A 24,336-nucleotide genomic window follows, 5' to 3' on the forward strand; every position below is an offset into this window, starting at 1 on the left:
AGCCTTTATACTGTTGGACAGTTTCATAATGGTTGTGTGAAACAAGTTATTCCTCAGAGCCTAATATTTTTATATAAAATAGGTTATCTGTGCAAAACAGCAGCATACTGGAGTTCTTTAAATGTATGAACACATACGTGCCAGCTTTAATTTAACTGGCAGATTGCATTGAAAGGATTACTAGATCTTTTATAAAACATATGCTGCAAGTCGTTCTAGTAATTTCTGTTGGTTTCTTTTCATTTAGATGTTTTTTTGTAGTACACAGCAAATTCACTGTTTTCCCCCGATGTTGTTGTTTTTCCTCTCTAGTGAACAGAGTATTTGCCAAGCCCGGGCTTCAGTTATGGTCTATGATGATACCAGTAAGAAATGGGTGCCAATCAAACCTGGACAGCAGGGATTCAGCAGAATCAACATATACCACAACACAGCCACAAACACCTTCAGGGTAGTTGGAGTTAAACTGCAAGATCAACAAGTGAGTAACTGTATTGAGTTTCCTGTGAATTAACCTTTGATCTCTTTTGATACCATCAGTTCTATATTTAATGCAGTCTAGCAACATTTCCTGTTCCACACAAGGTGCCTACAAGTCTGTTTACTCCAGTCATTCGGATTTTCTATAATTTTTTTTGTGCACAGAATGTATAATAATTCATTACTGCCTATTTGCAAACAGAACTTTTGATAAATGCCAGAGAGATTTTAATGTTATCCTCCCTCCCTCCTTCTTTGCTTGTGAAATTAATCTTATTTTATTCTGCAGGTTTTGCTCTCAGCTCCCCCTGACTTACTTTTTGTTAATTTTTAGCACTATATTTAAAAAAAACAAAACCAAAAACCAAAAACAGAATCATAGAATCATTAAGGTTGGAAAAGACCTCTAAGATCATAAGTCCAACCCTCAGCCCTAATCAATCATTCTGCACCGCCATCTCATAAAATGTTATTGTTACATTGCTGTGATAAGTAATTAGTTCCTCATAATACATTTTAAAATCCTAGGTGCACACTGTGATCTGATTTACAGCAGCCTAAGCCCACAGGACCTGTTTGGGTATTAAAGGAGTTATATAGGATTTAGATAATCAGAACTGGGATCAGACTCTCCTCGGCCATCAGCTCCCGGCAGCCTGGCTTGAGTACCTCTGTTTTCAGCTCCTTGCAGTGCACTTTTGAAATATCTGCCATATCTTTTGCCACTGTTTTTAACCTCCTCAGCAGAGAAAAGGCAATATATCAATATAGTTTCATTTCAAAAATATTTTCTATTTTTGAAAATAAATGAAATAAGTGACTGCTTAGTCACTTGTGAAAGCCAGTGCTGCTTTGAAATAGGCCATGCTAGGTGTTTATTTTATGTAGCCAGCAGGTAAGTATAAATGATTTTCATGTGACTACAGTCTAAACTGTGTCTGAACAGCTGGTGTAAAATAAGGAAAAGTCATAAAGTCTATGCATATGTGTAAGGGAGGGTATGTAACAGAGGTCTGTCTAAATCAGAGCATTTAAAGACTAGAATATATTATAAAGTCAAATCTTGATCTGTACTTTAAACATGCTTTGCATTAACTGTAACATTCTATTTGCTTGCATATGTTCCTGCTTATGAAGAGGCTGCTTGCCACCTAAAAATCTTATCAATTCAGATTCTTCTAGAATTTAAAGACTAAAAATTCTCCCTCAAACAAAGTACAGGTTACCTTAGTCACTTAAAACTGTCTAAAGGAAAATATCCACCTTAAATCTGAATACAAAAATCCAGTATTATGAATATGTAACTTCAAGACAGCATAGATAGTTGTATTAAAAGGGATGTTTTGAAAGTCTAAAGATTCAGAGTTTAAAATATTTTCTATGAGTCTCACATGGAGTCATAAGCTTGCTGTACTTGCTAAGAATTTGCATTTAACAAGAACAAAAAATGAATTTCAGTTAAAATTATTCTCTGTACAGGCCATTTCATGCTTGCTCTGAAATTGTGCTAAATCACACTAAAAGTGTGGTTTTAGTAAAAGCTGTTGTCATCTTGCCAGGAATGCCATATATTTCTGAAAAGGACCAATCTTCAGCTACACATGTGATTTCACACACAATGAAGCCACACAGATTTCCAAGAGTTGAGAAGCTATTTTAAAATACATAACACAATGATACCACAAAGGAACAATTATAAGTTTTATTACATACTTTGGCAAGGCATAGACTAGAGTAATCTTCATGACTTCATCCCTGCCTGCTTTTAATGTTTCCCTTTTAATTTTTGTATTATATTGCACCTCTACTAATCTTTCTCTTTAGTTTTCTTTTTTTTTCCCCACATTTCTTCTTTTGTAGACTCCTTTTTTTATCTTTGTCTAGCAGCCTTTCTGTTTCCTAGCCCTTTTTTGGTGCATGCATTAGAATTTATGATACTGTCTTCCCATTCTGCTTACCTTATCTGTGTTTATCATCTTCTGTAGCTGACGGTGTATAGAAAGTTCACCACAAAGAAATATGTTTTTTAAAGTGGCAGAACTCGAGCATCATTCTCACGATCAAGAAGTGGTCACCTGACCTCATTTCCCTTATGTGTCTGGGCGATGTGCTCCTCGTGTGCTTGGGTGCAGCAGCAGTGCTAATTACAGACCAGCAGTGCATTAATTCCCCTTCCTGCTCGGCACACATGTGCACGTTTGTATAGACTGATGCTGGCACGAGCAGTAATCTTCAGAAAACCAGAAGTAGACTTCTGAAGCTTTGAAGTAGCCACAGAGGCCAGAACTGGTTTGAAGCTAAAGCCAGATCAGTATTGCAATCGCTTGACATCATGAGCTTTAATGTTTCCTTGCAGCCTTCATTTTCTTGACGCCCAACAGCTGAAAGCAGTTTACCCCCATGTTGCAACTTGCCAGCTGTCATTGTCACCCTGCCTGTTGTAAAGGTGAAGTGTGTTAGCTTCAGTCGCTATACAAGAAGTTCACAAAACATACAAGCGGTCCATCTTTATGGCTTAGCTGACAGGCAGTAGCTCCCCAGTTCAGAGTACTGATCAACTGAAAGTTTAAAAAGCAGGGTTTTACATCAAATGATTTCAGCTCAGCATGATCTCATCATCAAAAGGCGTGTGCTGAACAAATAGGCGAGGAGAAGGATGCAAGTCAGAAGTGAATCATATCTCCTGAGGGTTTGGTGTATTGATGTGGCTAAGAAGTGAATGTAGAAACAGGGCCTTGGGGATCGTGGGACATTTTACATTTGAGCCTAAGCCAAAACTGAAACAGGGACAGCATTCTTGACATATAAACTAAACCACATTTTTTGGAAGATAAAAAAACAATTAATCACCACTGTAACTTATTAGAAGTTGGTCAGGTTTGGGCCTGCTTACGGAAACAAAGCAGCTAGCTTCAACTGTAGCATTTTTTAGCAGCTATGCCATATCCTCCCTGTTTCAGCAACCATAAGACTGCTCTTCATGAGAGGAATCTGAGCACTGGCAGCACGGCAGACCACAAGCTGATAACAAACTTCTGAACCATTTCATGCTCTGGAGAAACAAGCAGTTGTCATGTTATGGTTCAATAAGCAAGCGCATGGTCTGTAGTACTTGCTTGGGAGCTCTTCCCATGATCTTGGTTGTGGTTACACCTCACATGTGGTCCTGAGGCCCTCCTACCCCTATTCCTGTGAGCCCTGTCAAGGTATTAGTACTATTCACAACTGGTCCTTGAAACTCTTTGCCACGTGAGACCGTTAAAATCCAGAATTAATAGGGTTCAAAACAATATAGACATTTATACCAGTAGCAAGACTAGTTTGTTTCAGGACAGAAAATACTAAAAGGTGTTGGAAAATTAAAAAATAAGCACATAAAATGCTATGTTTCAGCTTTTAAGACAAACTCTAGGTAAAGAGTTATAGGAAGAACTGTTTGTTATGGACAAAGCCCTTACATATTTCTGCAAGATTTCCAGTAATTTACTCCAATTCACCTATTATAGACTACAACTGAAGATTAAAAGATGAACTGTTGGTCTGATCAGCATGGCAGATGCTATCTTACTGACCTATAAAGCTTTAGAGTAAAGATCCCTTAGAAACACCTGCAAAGAATGCTATACTCCAAACAGGGAGACCTTTATTTTAATTACAGGTTTGAAGCACTTCATTATCATCATGTGCCTTGCAGAGTTTCAGCACCATCTGTACCGGATACCTGTGCGCACTCATTCTTAACAACAGCAGAAGAACCAACATCATCTTTTCTGTTTTCTAGAAATATTGGCCAAAGGGGGTAGAACTAAATGCTGGCGATTTTATGTTTAATTTCCCAGTTTGAACAGTTCACCTGACTTCTATGAAATTATTTTTGGCTAGATTTTTACAATTTCTGTCTTTCACTATACAACTGCACTATACCCTCTGGTGCTCTTTGTACTAATAGTGCTGTTCTTTGAAACAGAAGATTCTTCTCCTAAGTGAGAAATACTTACTTTGTAAAGCCTGGCAGAAGCTCACAGTCTTTCCAAACATATCCACTAAGATAGTGGCTGTGCATTCCCTTTGTTAAGCTGCTCAGAAGTGTTTGGAAAACTTAAAAATTGGTACATGTTAAAATTGTTGGGGTAGTAATCCAAGTGTGAGTCTACTTGATGTGTTGGAGTCATATAGATACAACCATAGTACTAATAGAAAACTTACCAAAGTACTGGTCAATCATACAGTATAAAAACATGTTATTAATGGTTTTTCTGGTGTATGGCATCCACCTGTGATATAAATGCTGTGTAAAGTATTTTTACATTACTGGCTTTCTGTTCCCTTCTTCAGTTGCTGCTTCCAAGTCCAGAATGGTAAGACTCACACTAAGAGTGACCTTCCAGACAGTGTGCACCAAGATCCCTCTTCCTGCTCCTCCATATCAGTGTCCAGCTCACCTAATTTACAGATGAGCCATGCAAACTACTTTGATGGAGGGTTTCCATAGGCTGGTGTTCAACAAAGACCAGAAATTGTGGGATTGTTCTGTCTCTTGATAGAACTCGAATTAAAATTACTCCATTTCTATTGAATACATTCTTGAATATTCAAAACCAGATTTGCTACATTTGATTAATGAACTTAAGTCTTTCCCTGCTCATATTTTTTTCTGTCCCTGGTTCCCTCTGCTTGCAGCCTCTGTGGGCTGATGAAGAGGTAGCCTCCATTTCTTACTTGTCTCTTTTTTTCAACTGCACCATACCTATTTATGAGAATAGTTATGATCCTTTCTGTTGGTGTTTTGTTTCTTAAATTTGCCTCACAACTTTGCAATTTTCAGCCCAGAGATGAGAGTCCTGGTGGCATTGTCTCTGCCATGGGTCTGGTTTATTAGTGCTGCGGTGGACGCTCCTCCCTCTCCACCTCGAGCTTACGCTTTTATGATTGGAGGTTTCTTGTGAGACACCAGGCGTACTGTGTAGCTGGGTGTCCTGTGTGCCCTGCCCAGGGATAAAGAGGGCGTTGCATTTGGCAGATTAAATCAAAACACCCTTCTGTTGCAGTCACTCCTTACCTGGAAATTACAGTACATAAAGCGAGGGAGGAGGTGGGAGAGGAAATACTTGTCTGGTGTTGTCACTACCTGTCTGATTCTAGAGAAAAGACTCTCTCAACATTAGAAGCTTGTGGTGATAAGTTGCATGGGAGGAGAAAAGCAGTACCAGTGCAGTAAGTCGAACATATATCTGCTCTAGGGCAGGGTTAGTGCTAGAGCTGCCTGGCTTTTTTTCTGTGTCAATTGTGCATGATCGTGCTTTAAAAGATGGCAACAGCTGCTGGCCCTGGCTCCTGACATCTGTCCACAGTGTCTGCACAGCTGTATCCTGTGGAGGTGCTGTAGAAAACGTGAGCAGGTAGTAGATTTTGCATAGCTAGCTTGCAATTCCCTGAGGCTGAGTTGAACTGTTGTAAATCTCACCCCCAGAAGTGAGTTTTCTGTCATCAAAACACACACTACCTTACCATACAGCCGTGGAGGAGCTGCCAAATGACTTGCCTCTACCAATTTAATCAGCCTTTACCAAATGATCGAGGCTTTTTTATCACTGAAAACAGAACTATTTTTAATCTTCACCCCTCTCTTTCAAATCACAGGTAGTGATTAATTACTCGATTGTGAAAGGACTGAAGTACAATCAAGCAACACCTACCTTTCATCAATGGCGCGATGCACGGCAGGTCTATGGCTTGAATTTTGCAAGCAAAGAAGAGGCTACCACATTCTCCAATGCAATGCTGTTTGCTCTGAATATCATGAACTCACAAGATGCAGGTAAATTTGCAGCCAATATGCTCTTTATTGATCTGTGACATTTTACAACGCTTGTCATCAGTCACCTGCTGCGTTTATTTTGGATAGTATGCCACTATAAAACACATTATAATAAAAAAACTTGGTCTCTAGTAGACAGCCTTTAGATCACCATTTGCAGTGGTATGAATTGTACATTTTTCAGGTGTTATTCACCCTCTTTCTAATTTCTCATGGTGCCTTAACTCACAATAAGAAATCAATGTTTATTTGGGAATGTCTCAGCAGGCCAGTAGCCCCATTGATTTATGTGAATCTGTGTATGCATTGTATTATGTGTAAGATGGCAGAATGGAACTTTAAATAAACAGAAACCAGGGTAAAATTAGCAAGATTTTATAAGGTACAACTCGGACCGTATGCTGGGTGTCAGCAGCAGCCACTGGCTCTTGTGGGCTGGTTTTCAAAAAGAGGAGTGTGTGGTGCTTTGGTTATCTCATAAGTAAAATGCCAAGGCTTGTGTTTTGGACCTTGAATTAAATTGTTTCTAAGTACCATTTTGACTGCAGTTGAAGTTTGTGGTGAAGTTTAGTGTTGCGTGAAATTGTCATTGTACTAGCTTGACAAGGGTCCAAAATGAAGTCCTGGTTTCTCAATGGAAAGCAGTTTTTGGTCTGTGATATCTGAATGAAGTATTGCCTTCTGTTACATGCCTATGACCTCTCAGCAGCTTCTGGGCTGGGAACAGAAAGCAGTCCTTCTGTGGTGATTTTTCTCCTGCAAAACATGTACCACAGCCCTATTTTGCTTTTGAAAACATGGTTAGTCAAGGTTTACATCACTTGCTGCCATGCAAGTTTCACTGCAGTGTTTACTGGCAATGGACAGCAGCTCTTTAGAGCGGTTGTCTTCTGACAACCTTCAATACATAAATAGGTCTTACTAAAAGGTGTATATGTAATATAGAAGTTCATATTATCTTCTTTTGCTATTTCTACTCACCCTGTTAAGCTGTCAAATGCAAAAGTCATCAAATATCAAGAAATGTCTTAAGTTCTGAGCTATATTTAGAAGTACTGAGGCCTGAATTCTGCCTTCTTCAGCTTGAATTTTTTCAGCTCTAGTAGTGCCACAACAGGAAACTTCAGGAGGAAATCTGGCCAAGACTCGCCAGTCTCCTGCCAGTCTGAAGAGTACAGAGCTATTTGCCTGCTCAACCCTTTGCTATTTGTGCTCAACCCTTTTAAACCACCAGATTAAACTCCAAAATTGGGATACTCTTAACTATGGTCTTGAGGTAGTGATTGGTTTAATGTCTATGATGAGTCTGCATTTCTTCTGAAAGCACTTAAGTAAGTTTGGGGTTTTTTTTTAATATCTATCTCTTTCTGTGAAAGGGATTCAGGGTTTTGCAGGATTTTGAAGTTATTCCAGAGAGGTGCCTTGTGGAAACATGAGTCTCAAGATGAGAATTTATTGCTCTTAGACTAAAATGAAAGAAATTGTCATAAAGTCGATACTTTGATTATGTTCACTGCTCCTAGGAAAAAAAGCAATGGGTATTTTTAAGGGAGTGTTATGAGTACTTGAAAAGCCTATTAGATTTCTGAGACATTTATGAATATACAGAGAATAATAACTTGCATTTTTAGAGATATTCTTTTATTCATTTACTGAGCACACCAAAGTGTGTTAGAATGCTTTACAGGCATGAGATCCAGCCCATGCTGAAAGCTTGCTTTTAAACTTTGTGCTTGTCACATAGACAGACACAAATTGGGTCACAGATTAAAAAGTTTCCTACTTTCTTTTGCAGAAAAAAAAAATATGGTCTGGTAAATATTCAGTCTTCACCAACCCCTTTTCTCTCATACATAAAGTGTTAAAAGTTTGTTAAAAGATTGCCAGCTGTCCCATTGTTACAACTGAGCTTGTCAAACCCCTGAAATTTGGTTTAAAGGGAATTTCAGCATTTGTTGTTTTAAAGAAAATTCTAATTCTGTGAAGAAAATTCCCAAAATATTAATTTTTATCAAACTTATTTGTAATTAAAAAATTATTTCTATATTTATCTTTAAAATATATTAGCTACAAATTAATAACAGATTATATTGAAGACTATTATATCGTCTTAAGTTTCCCAGTTATTGCAATGATCTCAGCATACAAATTGACAGGAAAAGTACATGATGGATAGAAAGTATAAAATGTTTTTTTCAGATCTGCTCTTCTAGGTTTATGCAGCGCATAGGCTTTTGTGGGCATGAATTAATGCGAATAGGAATTTACACAAACAGACATACCCCTATATCTTTTCAGGCACAGCCACTGCCTGAATACTGCATTCATACTGCTACCTGTGTGCTGCATTAGGGTTTGCTTTTTCATATGGAAAAATCATTAGGAAAAAGATGTATTTATTATATGTGTCCATCCATCTATTAAAGTTGACCACGTACTTATGCAGATGGATGACAGCTTTAAGAAGTGCACTTGTACGCACAGAGCTACTCACACACTAATACAATGCTCAACTAAAACCAGAGAGTTAAGTACGGGTTTCTTCTGGCACATTTATAGAACAGAATGACCTTAGCCTCACAGTTCAGGATATGCTACATGCGCTACTTGGGATGTGCTGTTTCTAATGTTTACTTGTTTCCTGTATTCCCTGGTGAGACATTATTGTGTTTAAGTACTGATAATCTTCCTGTAGTTGGATGCAGATTTTGACTTCCATGACTGATTCTCCCTTCATTCTACCGCCTACATGTGTAGACTAAAATGAATCATGGTAGAGATCACAGCAGAAAATCTAAGACTGCATCGTATCTTCAGCAGACTTGGAATCAGGGCACTGTAACATTTTGGAAAATAACTAGTCTTAGTTGCAAAGCAGAAGTGTGGGGTTTTGAATGGTTCATTAAGCTGAATTAGCTTGACAAAATTATAGCAGTCTGTATTTTGGGGAGCTGGAGATAATTTTTAGGCAGTACTGACTTTCAAATGAATGAGTCACTTCAAATGAATATGCAGTTATGAACTAGTTTGGGGAATTTCTGTACTGTTCCACTTCTTCACAAGAGAGACTACGATACCTGAGATCATTCACTGCCTGTGCTGATCTCTCTGTGCTGATTACATAGGGCACTAGTGAAAACTAAACCAAGTTCTTTGTAAAATGCCTAAGGATAAATGGGCTAAATCAGATCCTACATCCAGCCTGTGTGAACTGGGTTATGTGTGAAGATCATCCCAGGGGAAGTATTCTTCCAGGAATCCGATGTCCAGAGCTCTGAACAGCCTCCCAGAGAAGTTGTAGAATCTCCTTCACTGGCGATATTCAAAACCTGCCTATATATATGTTCATGTGCAACCTGCTGTAGGTGACCCAGCTTTAGCAGGGGGCTTGGACTATACCTTCAGAGGTCCCTTCCAACCTTCACCATTCTGTGATTCTATGGTTCTGTCCCAAAGTTTGGGAAAGTTGGGAGAAAAAACATAGTCTAAACTTACTGTCTAGTTGCACTTCTGCAATAGATGAACTCTTAGTCTTACCCACGGGGAGGACTGGCCATCTTTCACATGGCCAAATTCTCAGTGCTGTAATGAGTGCCTCTTCCAGTGCCCACCCTCAGGGTAGGGTACAGCAAGTCTTGCAGTGCAGGAGCTGAACATACACTCGGATCAATCTTGTGCTTTGTAAGGATGCTAATGATTGGTTACGAGTAATCTGAAATGAGATAAAATAAGACTAAAAGGAAAATAATAATACAAATATGCACCATCCTTTCTTTAGAGGTTGACAGTTGCCCAGCTGCCTTGCTGAATCACAATTGTTTACCTGCCAGCTTGTCTATATGGCTAATTACTTTGATTTCCTTATACATCTCTTTAATCTATTCTCCTTTACAATAAAAAATGAAGAGTTGGTTCGGTCCTGAGCCAGCCTGCAAAATGAGAGTAAATTATAACATTGATGTGCTCATTACCAATCTCTTCCTTACAGTTCCTTAATGGTGTCATTTAGTATAACTGTTAGTATGGCAAATGACTTCCCATTACATTGTTTTTATTTCATGGATGTCCACTTTGTAAAGCCAGACCTTTTCCTGACAGAAGTTCCCTGAAGCAAGGAGTGTCCCTAGCTTACTTTGTCACCTGCAGCCAGGTTTCACTGGGGATAAAGCATCACCCCTTCTTGACCAAGGGTACTGCAGGAAAAGTGTTTTGCATGGATCCTACCCACAGGCTGTTTGGTTAGCAGGCAAGGTTCATGTTCTTCAGGGTTTGTATCCTCTTAGATTTAACAAATGCAATGATCTGTGGCAGCACGGCACGGTTATTGGAACAGGATATGAGGTGAGGATATCAGCAAGCTAAAATAGGCATGTTCTTCCCTGGCATAATTTTGTAGGAAAGCCAGTGGTGCCCTTAATGAAGTTAACTCTTTCTGCAGGGCCTAATGGAGCATGTATGCTCAGTGCTTATCCCAGTGAGTGGCTACACTTCCCTGAGAGAGGGAATGACACTATGTTTGCTCCCCTAATTGATAGGAACAGACTAAGGAATGGCTTCATATCTTTTCTTCCTTACTTGCTCACTTCTGACACTGACCTTGCTTCCCGGCTGGTCCCTGACAGCACCTGTATGTTTCCATCAGAACATTCTGCAGAAACAGGCAGTGGCTTGGCATGAACAGCTCTGAGGGTGTCTTGGGCATCTATGGTTTAAAGACTTGGTACCAACTGGGGAAGAATTTCAAGTCTGATAGATGCAGCCTACTGATAAATTGCTGCCTGTGGTGTAGTGAATATAACGTACTATAGACTTTTGCTCTTCTTTTGATGTCTTTGCCCTGGAGACTTGGATAGTTATTGTTGACGTACAATGCAAGAAAATAATTTATATTTCTAGATATAAACACTGCATGCTGGAATGGCTTATGCAGAGCGCTATGCTGACGAGTTAGTCATAGTTAAAGAGGTCAGTTGCGTTATCTGACTAAGAGAGGAGAAGTTGGAGGAAAACATAAGATAGTAGGAGAAAGATTTGAAATGAGTAGTGATTTATTTTCTTGGTTTGCTTGCAAGAAAGTAATTTTCTGAGTCAAAGTGGCTTACAAACCACACAATACAGATGTATGGGTAGCAGAGGATGCTGAGTTCAGCCCTGTGCCTTTTATTATGGAGCTTCACAGAGCCAGCCTTAACTCTGCACAGAGGACATTTTGGCTGTTAGAAAGATTGCTCCTCACTCCTCTTCTTCTGATTATCAGATCTCTTGTCTTTTCTTTTCCACCATTGTGGATTATTTGGCATGCGTTACCCTTGCTTCCAATCCTATAAGTTGTATTTGACACATTTCTTTGGAGTTTGGGATCCTTTTCTATTCCTTCAGTCATTCTGCTTTTATCCCAGTCCAGAAGTGACAGCATTTCCATATTCTAGGTGGAAGTTCCTTGGAAAGCACTTTGAGCTTTCCAAAATAGGGAGAGAAATAGCAGAATAAAGCATTGATTCATCTAAAAAGCAGATAAACTGTCAGTAAATAGCATGCATTCTCTCTGCTACTTAAGTAGCCTTAAGTATTTGTAAGGTTCCTGTCAGTGTAGGATATGTGTGAAGATTGTGCTGCACTGGATTTCAGATTAAAGGCTGTGATTTTTTTTTCTTTTGATACAAATTTGTAATGTTATATTTCGCCATTTTTTCATTAGAATTTTTCCAAGTAGTCTGGCATCTCTTTTGATATTTCAGTGGCACTAAAGTGTAACTGCTGGGAAAGCCAGTCAGCTGCATTCATCTTCTACAATGCAGTGACTATTTTATTTGATAACATTGCCTCAAGACTCCCCAGTACTGTAGAGGACACGGCATGGTAAGATAAAAGACCGCATCTTCATTACAGTACTGCATAATACATAAAATAACTCATCAATAATGGAGAGGACCCACCACAGAGTACAATGCCCACTTGCAGCCAGCTGCTTCCAAAACTGTGCTGGTGTAAGCAGATCTGTGCCCCATGCAAGGCACTTTGCTTACTGTGCTGCGGGCTGGTTTCCCACGCTATCAGGTGTGTTGGTGCAGATTATAAACCACTAAGATCATATTTTCTATGCATGTTGTACTTTTAAATGTGCTGATAACATTTAAAGACTCATGTAATCTCATATTGTGTAGACACTGCAGGATCATAAGCATTTTGTTCTGCTGCAGGTCTTTTATCCAAATCATCCCAGAAGTTTTTTCTTTTTGTAGGGCAGGCATGGAGAACTTGTAAATAACAAATTTTTAAACTTACAAGTGTAAATATGATCCATGTTGTCAGAAACCTAGTGCTAGCCAAAAAAACAACCCACAGGCAATGGTTAATTGGGTGCATGTTAAAAATACAAAAAGCTTTTGCTTCTTTAAAAAACAAAGTGTTGTCAGGGGAATAAATGTTTCTCAAGTGGCATCTTCCAAAAGCACTAGAAAAAGGTTTGGAGAAATAAATTTCACATTTTTTTTTCCGGCCTCGTGCCTATTCCAGTTTCACTATAAACTTTATTCACTTGGAAACCCTCATCAGATAAGGCAGTTTCTGATCTAACTTGCTGTGCTTTGTAAGTCAATGAAGAGGGAGGGAAAATTCAAGTAAGGTGATGAGCTTTGTCCTTTTGTCTGCTGCATCGCTTTATCACTGGAACTGTTCCAGAAATATCCACCTGATTTATAAACGATCTTTTGGTATATTGCTTGCTATAGGAGTAAATTCCTTCCTTTACAAACTGAACAGAGATGAGTTGTTACCCAGCAACCTAAATGTGAATTTGCTTCCTTGAGCAGCCAGTGGAGGGTACTCCACAGCCAGTGCCACGTTGCGTGTTCAGTGGGTCCCGTCTCTGCCTGAGCTTTAGAGGGCAGAAGTCCTTTGCGACCACAGCTGAAAAACAACAGCTCAAGCTGTAGTGGCACTTATTATATCTTGCTCCCAAGGCTCTTTCTTACTGTGCTGGAGAGGATAACAATCCCTATACAATCCCACTGCCCATTTTTCCAAAACAATCAACATTTCTTATACTGGAATTATGGCCACTTGCCTTGCAAGCTTCCCCTGCCTACAAAACTTTTGAAGCACCCTCTTCTCAGCTTAAACTGGGTTTCTTGGGATGGATATATGACATTTCTAAGAACCTGGGTACGCTTCTTAAGTTGAGTTCACATTAAAAGGTATGTGTTTAAAACCAGAACTGGAAGAAGTTGGCCCAGCCAGAAAAAGCAGTGACTAAAACCGGTTCATCATCCATACTAACCTGGCTCCAGCTGAGTGGAGCACAGGAGATGAATTCCTTCACTCATGAGTAGATAAACTGGGATTACAGACTCCTTTCAGTGCTAAAACTCTAAGTATCATTGCTATTATTGATCTGTCAGGAAGTATCAAGCCATTATTTAATTATTCTGCTCTGTAGAAATAGGCATCAGGGTTTTTTGAGTTTTTCTGTCCTCCAGATGGTTGGGATCCATGGCAGAAAGTTTTCCAAGGCAGTGAAGTGATCTTCCAGTGTCACGCTAATAAAAACTCATGGCATATTGCTTGTACGTGTCTTAGGCACTTTTCTGCAGGACTCCATTATATCCCTGCTTAGAGCAGCAGCCGTGCTGGAGCTGCTGTCACGTGTCTAGAACAACAAAAGGTGCCTCTGTTCTTTGAAGAGCATAACAAATCTAACGGTTCTTGAGTCTCTTGCTGATGTATTTTGCTGTGCTGAATTCCTCTGCACTAAATGAAAACCACTTCAGGAAGGAAACTGTGGGGAGAAAATTGTTGAGAGATTTAAGAGGGACCAGTGCACATTGGGAGCAAAGACTTTAACTAGACAGATTCCCTAGCACCATTACCTTCAAACCCTTAGTTTTTCTGAAACTGGTGTGAACTGGCAAAGTTCCCAGAGCTCAGTGGTAGAAGATGTAATGTGGCTTTTTCACTAGACTACAGTAAGTGGCAGAAGAACTTACTGGCTTATTAAAAGAAAAAGGTACTTATCAAAATTTAAGAAGTCCAATAATTTATGTGCAAGCAGTGTGTGCCAGATTTTGGCTGGCATTCTTTCTGAGACCATTTATGGGGTGTTTGCTTGCCAAATATACCTCTTCATATGGCCAGGGCTCATTCTGGGGGGTTGATCCGTGCTATATATGTCATGTCCTGTGTCAAGCTATGGCTATGAGTGAAGCTTAGCCTCAAGCCATAGAAGTGTGAAAGCTGCATTGGCCCAGGAGATGCTGTGACTCAGAAGGAGCTCTGTGTTACTCTTCCTTCTCTGCTTCCTCTCCTCTCCCTAGGGACATGGCACGTGCCTGCACCTACCACCAGCCTACACCAGCAGTGTGTTGCTAGCATCCTCTGGTCACAGCTCCTCAGGCAGGCAGTGGTGGGCTCTGCCCTGACTTCACCCCTCTGCTCTTTGCAATAAGCAAAGGCATGGGTTTACACCCCAGTCTGCCTTCTTACCTCCTGAGTAAGCTCGTAGTCTGTGCTTGGAGTCCACGGCTCTTCAAATATCTGAAGCATATGAAAAGCAAATGGCTTTTTGTGGTGAGAATGGTATTTTTCTCTTTACCTTTTCCAGTGCAACATATTTGTAATGTTGAGTCTCAGTGTGTTTTGATTTGCTCAACGGTAGTAATCTACGGGACATTTATTTATTGATTGGGCATCTGATTTCTTTCAGTGAAAAAGAAATTGCTCCCTGGAAGTGATTTCATTTTTTTAACAAACTTTCTTTTACTTTTGTGTTAATTTCCTGTCATTCTTAAAGTGCTTTGATATTTGGTGTCTCGGGGTAGTCTCTAAAATAGCCTGACTTCATTTGTGTCGGAACAAGAATTACTTTTTTAAGGCAGTTTGTCTTCCTTTTCAGACCCTGCATGAGCTAGAGGTGGTGTAACTCCACTCTGTTTAACTCCGTACATATACTGACATCTCACCCACTCTTTGGGTTAATTCACATTGTTTTTAAAGCCAAATATTGACATAGTTCATAATATATAATGTCATAGAATAAGTAGAATAGAACATTCTGTGAAATTTTTCTCACTAGAAGAAAAGAGGAGAAAGAACATAAAAAGTTAAATAAAGTACTTAAAATACTGTAAGGGATGCCCTCATTCTTAAAAGAAAAATGTGACTGGTCACTGTGCTGTGATGGTAGTTACACAGATCTAGATTTGCAAAGAGTGATGACTACTGATAGGAACCTGAATCAGCCAAACCAGGTTGATTTTTATGATGGTGCTGTACTCCTCAAATTCTATTTGGTTTTGGAAAAGTAAACTATGGAAGCTTCCAAGAGATTGTACAGAAGGTGATGTCTGAGGGGCATGGTAGGAATGGCTGGACTCAATGATCCAGTGGGTCTTTTCCAACCTAGTGAATCTATGATTCTATGATTCTATGATCTCCAACTTTTTCCGGCATTAATAAGTTTCCAAATATATTTAACATAGGAATGCATGTATTCATTTTTAATCATCTTGCAGAAATGGCGTCTTCTGATAATTATGATGTTGTATAATTCTAGTGTTAGCCTCTCTTCCCCCTTCTTACTAATTTTATACTCTTCATGGGTACCTTATGCTAAATGTTTGGTACTGGCCAGTTTATATCAGTGATTAACTTGAGATCAGATACATCAATGTATAGGGATTAAGATAGATTTGGGTTATTAGCTGCTGAGCTGGCAAGGAACACAGTTCTTTTTTATATGTAGTAGTTTCTCTGGATTACCTAGGTAAAAGCCAGACCTTATAGTAGTTTGTCTCTACACAATATTTCATACACTCCTCTAGCTATGATCCCACTCTGAGCAAGTAATAATTTTGTGACCGTTACCCTCCTTCTAATGGGGGTAGAAATGCAGCTGTCTGTAGCACAGAGTTTCATACCTGAACTGGACTGTCTCTGTGGCCAAAGATCAGTAAGAGGTGCTCCAAGGACAGGCAGTTATTTATTTTAGGTGTCTCTACCAGATACCTTGAGGCAAAATTCAGCCTATTTTTTATCTTTTTTGCCACTGACTGTAAAGGACATAGATCTGTTAGACCAAGTCCAGAGGAGACCACAAAGATGATCAGAGGGCTGCAGTACCTTCCCTGTGAAGACAAGCTGAAAGAGTTGGTCTTGTTCATCCTAGAGAAGCAAAGGCTTCAAGGAGATCTTATAGCAGCCTTCCAGTACTTAAAGGGGCCTACAGGAAAGCTGGGGAGGGGCTCTTTATCAGGGATTGCAGTGATAGGATGAGGGGTCCTGGTTTTAAGCTGAGAGAGGGGAGATTTAGATTAGATATTAGGGAGAAATTTTTTACTGTAAGGGTGGTAGGACACTGGCACAGGTTGCCCAGAGAAGTTGTAGATGCCCCATCTCTGGAGGTGTTCAAGGGCAGGTTGGGTGAGGCTTTCAGCAGCCTGATCCAGTGGGAAGTGTCCCTGCCTGTGCTAATGGCATTGGAGCTGGGTATTTCTAAGGTCTCTTCCAACCCAAACCATATTGTTATTTTGTGATTCTAAGAACCCTTCTCTGATTGAAGACAGTTTTGCTATGATCCTTTCCTAAAATATCTAGTTAATAGAGTAATCATTTCTAATTACACTGTAATTAATTAGTAATTACAGTAATAATTAAAACTCTAGTTTAATAGTAATAACTTAGGGACCTGGAAATTGATGCGCATAAGCTGTTTTTTTCGTGATGCTCCATGTATTTCCCTAAGACAGTTAGTGAGAACCCGCAGAAGTACAGGTGTGTGTTGTATGTGTCCATATGTGTGTGTTCACACAAGCAACACGTCAGATTATCACTTCTTCGACTATCTGTGCTCTGCAAACAAATGGTCTTTGTAGATGCAAATTTTTGGATTTTATACCAGAGCTGAACTCAGAAAGAAATGCTCACACAGACAGATTAAAAGTCAGGAATAAGTTGCTGGACTAAGACAATTTTTCACGTGTAATCAAAATAAAAATAATAGTGTTTGAATTTTGGTTTTCAACTCTGCTTTCATTATGTGCCATAGTTCACATTCAGTAAAAGCATGTTCCTGGTCAAAACACACAGTGTTTAGGACCAGAGAGCTGCGCAGGGACAGTCAGTGTAACAGCTGAGGAGATAGGGCAGAGCTCAGCTGAGGGGAAAGACTACTGCTTAATTCCAGCCACCAAGTGAGTCACCATATGCTGCCGCCAGCAAAGCATGTAGAGCAGCTTCTGCTGCTGTCTGGTAATCCCTGGGGAGCTCATACAAAGTTTATTAATTGCCTTCTTAGATGACTCTGTGCAGTCATCCAGCATCTTATTTTTCACCGGGTCAGAGACCTAGAAGCTCTAGGTTGTGTGGCATGCTGGAAGCAGAATCTCAGACCATTATGGAAGTGACTGTTGTAATTTCTCTAGTTAATCCCAAGGAAGCAATACAGCTGAAAATTGAATTCATTTAGCTGAACTTCAGCCATGCAAATGCTAGACACCTAGACCACAGAGTGAGGACAGCTCATCTAGAGGTGGTGAGTATGAATGTACTCCTGTGCTGATGGCTGGTGGCCCAACAAACATGATGGCTGGAGTCTCTGCAACACAGCAGGGAGCAAACCTCAGTTATGATAAAAAGGAACAATCTTGGGTCATCCTGCAGATCAGGAAGGAAATAATCTGCTAATAGATAATTTTAGTTCCCGAAGTTCCTACCCTTTGCACTTGTACGTGCTCAGCTGCACAGCTGAGGAGAAGGCAGCATGATTCAGGTCTTGACAATGCATTTAAAAATCTGTTCCGGTTCTACTGATAAAAAAGCCTAGCCCTGCAAAGCAATCACTGTCAATCTGATTTGCATGGATTGCTTTATCTGTTGGTCTTGATTAGTGTTCGGGAGTGCTCTGGAGAAAACATTTATTTTAATTCCGTCTCCTCCACTACTGGTTTCCCGGGACTCCCTCTGGTGGTAAATGCAGCCCCTGGGAAACTGTACAATGTACAATGCTGCACAGTTTTAGAGGTAGATTCTGCATGCACTGCAAAGTAAGGGAGAACTGTAAGGGCATTTCATTCCCTAAATAGAAGGAAAATGACAGTAGTTATTTACTGTACTGATTTTGCTCTATATTGATGCAAGCCTATGCTCTGTGTTAAGGGAGAGCATCAAGGACTTAAATGAGACCTGTTTTCAGTATTGACCAAATCTTAAATAAGAGATTTATCTTGTCCTCTTCTTAATCTCCCTAGAATCTCACTGAGGTGGCAGTTTGGTGCTGATTCTGGTTGATGAGTTCCAAGGGCTGTGTGGTGGATAATGGCCTTCCAGTAGCATCGCCTCTGCTGGCACAAGTACATGCTCAACATCTGCAGTTTTACCCTGGCTTAAATGTGTGAAGAAGGATCTTCCTCTGTGTGTCTGTAGAACAGTGCTTCATTTCTTCACTCATCTCTGAAGCAGTGGGCACCCTAAGTGAATCTGTCTGGTACAGATGCAAGTATCCATCTGGTTTAACCAAACACTTCTGAATCCTCTGAGAAAACACCTGTGACTGCCAGACTAGATGTTGGCTAGGAGCTAGTTCTTATAAAGAGGCCAGAGAGCAGTTATTTCTTAGTCAATAGGACTGATACCAACTCAGGGAGATCTCAGTTTGGTGTGCTCAGTTTACTGTAGCTGCAGGCTCAGCCTCTTGCCTTTGCTGTATGACTTAGCGCTTTTCTCTCCCATCTGCAGGGTGTTCCTCCTGAGTCCTTTCTAAGTCTTCCTTTCTTGTCTCTGTCTCCTTTCCTCCTTTTTGGAGACAGCAGAAAAACATCAGCATTTCCATAGATGAGAATATGCACTAGTATCTTCTCCTAGCTTAAGCAATGACAAGCTCAAAAGGCAATTCCCCCTGGTCTGCAGGTAAGCACTGACTGCCCTGATCCACCACTGCTTCTAACCTGAAGGTCCAGTAAGAGGGAGGAATATGCACTGGCAGAGGCATCCATGAAGGAGTTATTTCTGTACTAATGGCAGCCTGTCTCAGCAATATAATGAAACAAATCTTGTGCTTTGCAAAAGACAGGTTCCGAGATTATGGCAAAAGTAAGTTCTGTTTCAACTCTGTGTAGGGAGACTGTGAATTTTAGGCCAGTGATTACAGAGACCTGATGTACCACAACCATCCAGGCTACAGATACATAGAGGATCATATTTGAATCCATAATCGGTGGACCTATCACTCTTTCACAATGAGGACATTTTACTCTAAGACCAAGCATAATTCAATGTATGGAAGTCTTTTTTTTCCTGATTTTATGCAGGACTCGGAGGACGTGAGAAGAAGCCAAGGGAATTATAAATTTAATTTTTCTCAGTTTCTAGTGATGTTCTGCAAATTGGCAGAATGCTGCTGTGCGGAAGCTGAGAGGCAGCTGGCTTAGAGGTGCTTTCCAAAAACATACCCCCACTGTCAATTCAAGAGTTAAACAGAAGGAGCAGCTGTAAAACTGCATTGCACATTGACACTGTGCGCTTCTAAAGTTCTTCACGGGAGACAATGCAAGAGGCAGGATCCCAGTATGTTTTGTAAAGCAGAAATTTATAATCTGTTATTTGTAGTAGGTGACAATTAGATATGATTTTTATCTGCAAGTCTTCTTTTGTACTATGTTGTCTAAGCATGTTAATGTAAATATTGTAAATGGCTTTCCGCAAGGAATGCAATGTATTAATATTATTGTGAGTAAAAATGCTGTTAGGGATAAATTTGTTGTATTAGTATTTGAACTGGCAATGTGTGCATTGACAATGCTAAGAAACTTGCCAGCTAAAGATTTGACAGCTAGAGGCATACATTGGGAGGACTGGGAGAAGAGAAAGATTTTTTGATCTGGCATTCAAATCTTGTTTCTCTTGAAAGAGTGTGAAGGATAGAAATGGGTGAGGTGGGAGGGAGCCAGTCATATAGACGCTGTAGAGTATTGATGTTTTCAGAAGAACGTGGATCCCCACAGCTAGCTATGGTAGTCTAATCTTTCCAGAGCCTTTGTTCCTGGCCAATGCAGGCAAAGATCTTCCTCCAGGTTTGCTTAAATGTTTGTCTTCTGTGGTCATAGACTTCAGATGGTAAGTTCACTCTTGATACCAAGCTAAAGCTTACAAGAGCTGGAACCTGGTAGTAAACTTCCCAGGTTACATTGTCCAGAGACATCACTCTGGGAAGAATCAGGCTTAAATACACATGTAGCGGTCCCTGCGGCTTCTCTTGGTGCTGTCACTGTAGCTGTTGCAACTCAAAAGTCAATGTATAGTGTGACAGTGTCTGTGCAGCAGGTGATTACGTGTGACTTGGTGTTGTTCATACGTATTTCTAATGACAATACCTGGCTGTTCAATAGGAGAAAGAAGATTATTTAGCATTGACCGAGGAGTATTTTGGCTTTTTTCACATTTTTAAAGATAAACACATGGTCACAAGTCATTGAGATCATCACCTCTTTTGACTGTGTGAACTTGCTAAATGTGAGTTGCTCTTACTTGTGAAGAAGTGGTGTGTTTCCTGCAGTGTGGTGGAGTGAGGAGCAGGAGTGCAGGCACCCGTATGCTTGGTGGACAGGAGCAGGAGGACATTCAGAAGGTTAAGTGTTCTCAGAAATCCATTTGAATATAGATTTGCCTGAAATTCAATGGATGCTAAGACATTTTATCTTACAGAATATTTGGTTTTAGTTTTTTTGTCTATCATAGGCAACTGATAATAGCATATTTAGAAATTACTCTGCACATTTGGATCTGGGTGCTTAGGTTGCCATACATCATTTACAAATACCTGCATTTCAATTTCACTTCCCAAGATACTTTGCCAGAAAATCCTATGGGACCATTGCTAAATGCAAAAGAAAACATTTTGAATCAGCAAAATGGGAAGACTAACTGAACTCAGACAAAAAGAAATGAGCCTTTCCATGTCCTCCAGAGCCTGCCAAATCCTTGAGTGCTGCTGCTGACTAACGAGGGTGGCACATCTAATGCAAAGACTGGCAAGAGTTAGCATGCAAAGTGTGGCAGGAGGGTCACTCTTGAGTGAGGATGGAGGGTTGGAAGGATATAGGGAGCCAAAGAGCAGCAACAGCATGCAAACAGCTCCCGTCATTGCTGTGGAGATCTGTGGTTGTAGTGTGTGGGCAGGTTTCTGGCTTTGCGGTGGAGGTTGGAGGCACCAGGAGAAAGCTTAGCCCCTATAGGGTCAGCAGCAAAACTCCTGACTCTTTGAGATAAATGAGGAATTTACCCTGAGTTTGTGAAAGGAGGAAGGGTTTGAAAACTGTAACAAAGGTGAGGATCCAAGGGAAGCATGCTTCATGCTTTCTGTTGATTATTTCCTTCCTTGTCTCTCTGACCTTTCTGATCACTCTAAATTTAGTATTTGGGCTCCAGGCTAAAGCTTGAACATAAATATATGGCTCTTTAAAAGAGCTGGCATTTGATTCCTTTTTTTTATTATTATTATTTTTCTCTATCTGCTGTTACATTCCTGTCAGCCCAGAATAACTGCATTTTTTTTGTCTGTTATTGCAATGATTTTCTGACAGATGAGATTGCCCCTGGGTGGCTTTTCATTATCTTATCAGCCTGAAAATGCACCCTCAAACCACCTTCTTTTTTATCAGAATTTACAGGCATGTCCAGAAATTGCCCAACTAGGGTTGTGCTGTATATATTTCTTGTCTTAGATCACATTATTTTACAGTTAGATCTTTCAACACCACCATATGTTTAAATAATGTTTTTACTGATGCTGCAAATCGTGCAGAAAGTTGTAGGCAGACAGCCACTGAATTAAGCTGTTAGAGTTGGGGTCAGGAGGTTTCTTCAGCAAGTCTTAATACACAAGGAGACTATTTTTGCAATGCTACATTGAGAAACCATTGCAAAAACCTCAACAGCGCAGAGATACGTCCTTGGTCATGCTGTAAAGGTCAGCATCGGCACGTTGGACGCATCAGTGAGGGCTGAGCATGCAAGCGCTGCTCTGGTCTGTTTTATAGGCAGGTTTTCTCATGCATTTCACCACCATGGCTTATATTCATTCTAGTTTCTCCTCAACTTCTGAAGTTAAATTGCAGTTACAACAACAAACAAACTGTATGTATCTTCTGGAGCATTCTTGAGATGCACCAAGACTGGGGAACTCACTGAGGGGTCTGCACCAGGCATGAGGTGGGTGCTGAAGTCACCATTTCATCAAGGCTGAGAAAAGTGTTTACATGGGTTTTCAAGGTTCTTTTAACAGAAACCAAAACTACTTCCCAGAAAAGATTACATCTGATGGTAGTTTTTATTTTACCAAAATCAAAATGGAACTTTTGACCTTCCTGAGAATATAAAGTATGCGTTTTGCATTCTGAAATTATCTTCTGTTTCACTTTTGTTTTCAAATGCATGTAATGTAAAATAACATATTTGGTTATCTGGAAGGCAAGAACAAAAATTTAACTTTCCAAATCAAAATAAAGAGAAAATCTAACTAAACATTCCTTTGTGTTTCCATGTTAAAGCTCAAATACAAGGTAAATTACAAAAAATAACTAAAACGATCTGTTCTATTTTAAAAGCTGACACGAAGCATTGCAGTTTTTTAAAAGAAAAGGAATATCTTTTATTCAGAATAATCCCCCATACAGTTCTTTGCGCATTCCCAAATTGTTATTGCATATGTACATTACACCCAAAATTTTACCTACAAATTCTTGTTGCACTGCTCTACTAGAAACAGTAATGCAGTAATGATTTCTGGCCAGCAACGTGTTCAAGTACTGTATTTCACATTTTTTTTTTTTATTATGGGTTATTTTTACAGTTAAGATTCGTTTACGGCTAACGTGAGAACAGTAGCTGTTTAAACAAAACTGCAAAACATATTGTCAGCTTTCATACTGCATAGATTAAATCAGTATTTTCTTATAGTACATGAGAAATAGAAATAGCAGGGTGTTTGGGGTTTTTTATCATATAAAGTGATTCTGAAAGTGACCTTTTTCATAGGTGGTTTTGAGGAGAAATTTGCAATGTTTGCTAATAGAAGATTAAGAAAATGTATACTTAGAACAGGAGAAATGTGAATGTAAACAGTAGAAAGCCGTGTAAGCCAGCAGTCCTAACCCTTCCCTCCTAACCATGCTCACATGTGACTGCTCAGGGCAGTCCCTGCTTCTGGCATCCTTATTTCTGGATGCAGCATGGAGGCGAACACATAATTCTGAGGTGTTATTTCTGGGGCTGCTTGCATTTTTCCCCTGTGTTCTTTATAAGCAATTGTTCCAATCAGCTGATTTTTCCTTGTTCTGCTGCACTGTGAAGGGGATGATGATGCCTCTGTTTCCTGTTCATGTGTGCTTTAAAATTAGGTGGGTTTGTTTTTTCCAGTTTAACCTTAGTTTGCAATTTTGAAATGTTTTGTCCTGAGCTTTACAGAAGTTATGTCCAGTGCATACGGAAGTTACAGTGAAACCTGAGTTTCCTTAGTTTTTTCAGCTGGACTCCGTTCTTCCTCTCTTGTTAGTTCCTACTAAATGAGAGCACTTGAGGATGAACTGTCTATGGGGCTTCTTCCATCACAACCCAAATTGTTGGGGAGTTGTCGTTAGTGATGGGTTTGTCAACAGAGGTGATTGGCCAAGTAAATTTAAATCACTCTTTTTTTCTCTCTTGTCTGTTGTAGAACAGTCTTCCAGTGCTTTTACTTAAGTGTTCTGGTCATGTTATCAATGACGTTTCTCAAAACAAAGAGCAAACCCGAAATTCCACCTGTCGATAGGGTGAAGCATAGAGTCTGAGCTGGCAAAGCATAAAAAAAATGAAAGTTTGCTGGTTTGGGGCAGTATTTTTGCCCAGGATACACTGTTCCCCTAAAAGGAGATGCTTCAGGAACCACTAGGAACTGGTGCATTTTTATAGGGCTCAACGCATACAGCTTGTAGTACGTGGGAAAATAATTAAATCCCCTTAAATTATAGTGAAATGGTCAAACAATCTAATAGCCAGTAGTCCTTGGCAGG

The 24,336-nt window shown here is 39.9% G+C and overlaps 1 protein-coding gene across 7 annotated transcripts in view; it reads left to right on the top strand.

Annotated features, from left to right (window-relative positions):
• EVL (Enah/Vasp-like) overlaps positions 1–24,336 on the top strand; it is a 160,946-nt gene that overhangs the window by 79,991 nt on the left and 56,619 nt on the right. For all 7 annotated transcript variants that reach the window (XM_069858818.1, XM_069858819.1, XM_069858816.1 and 4 more), the window contains exons 2-3: positions 313–481; positions 6,121–6,298. In XM_069858818.1, coding sequence (XP_069714919.1) covers positions 313–481; positions 6,121–6,298 — 347 coding nt within the window. The remainder of the gene's footprint in view (positions 1–312; positions 482–6,120; positions 6,299–24,336) is intronic.

Source organism: Phaenicophaeus curvirostris, chromosome 5 (assembly GCF_032191515.1).
Source record: "Phaenicophaeus curvirostris isolate KB17595 chromosome 5, BPBGC_Pcur_1.0, whole genome shotgun sequence".
NCBI lineage: Eukaryota > Metazoa > Chordata > Aves > Cuculiformes > Cuculidae > Phaenicophaeus > Phaenicophaeus curvirostris.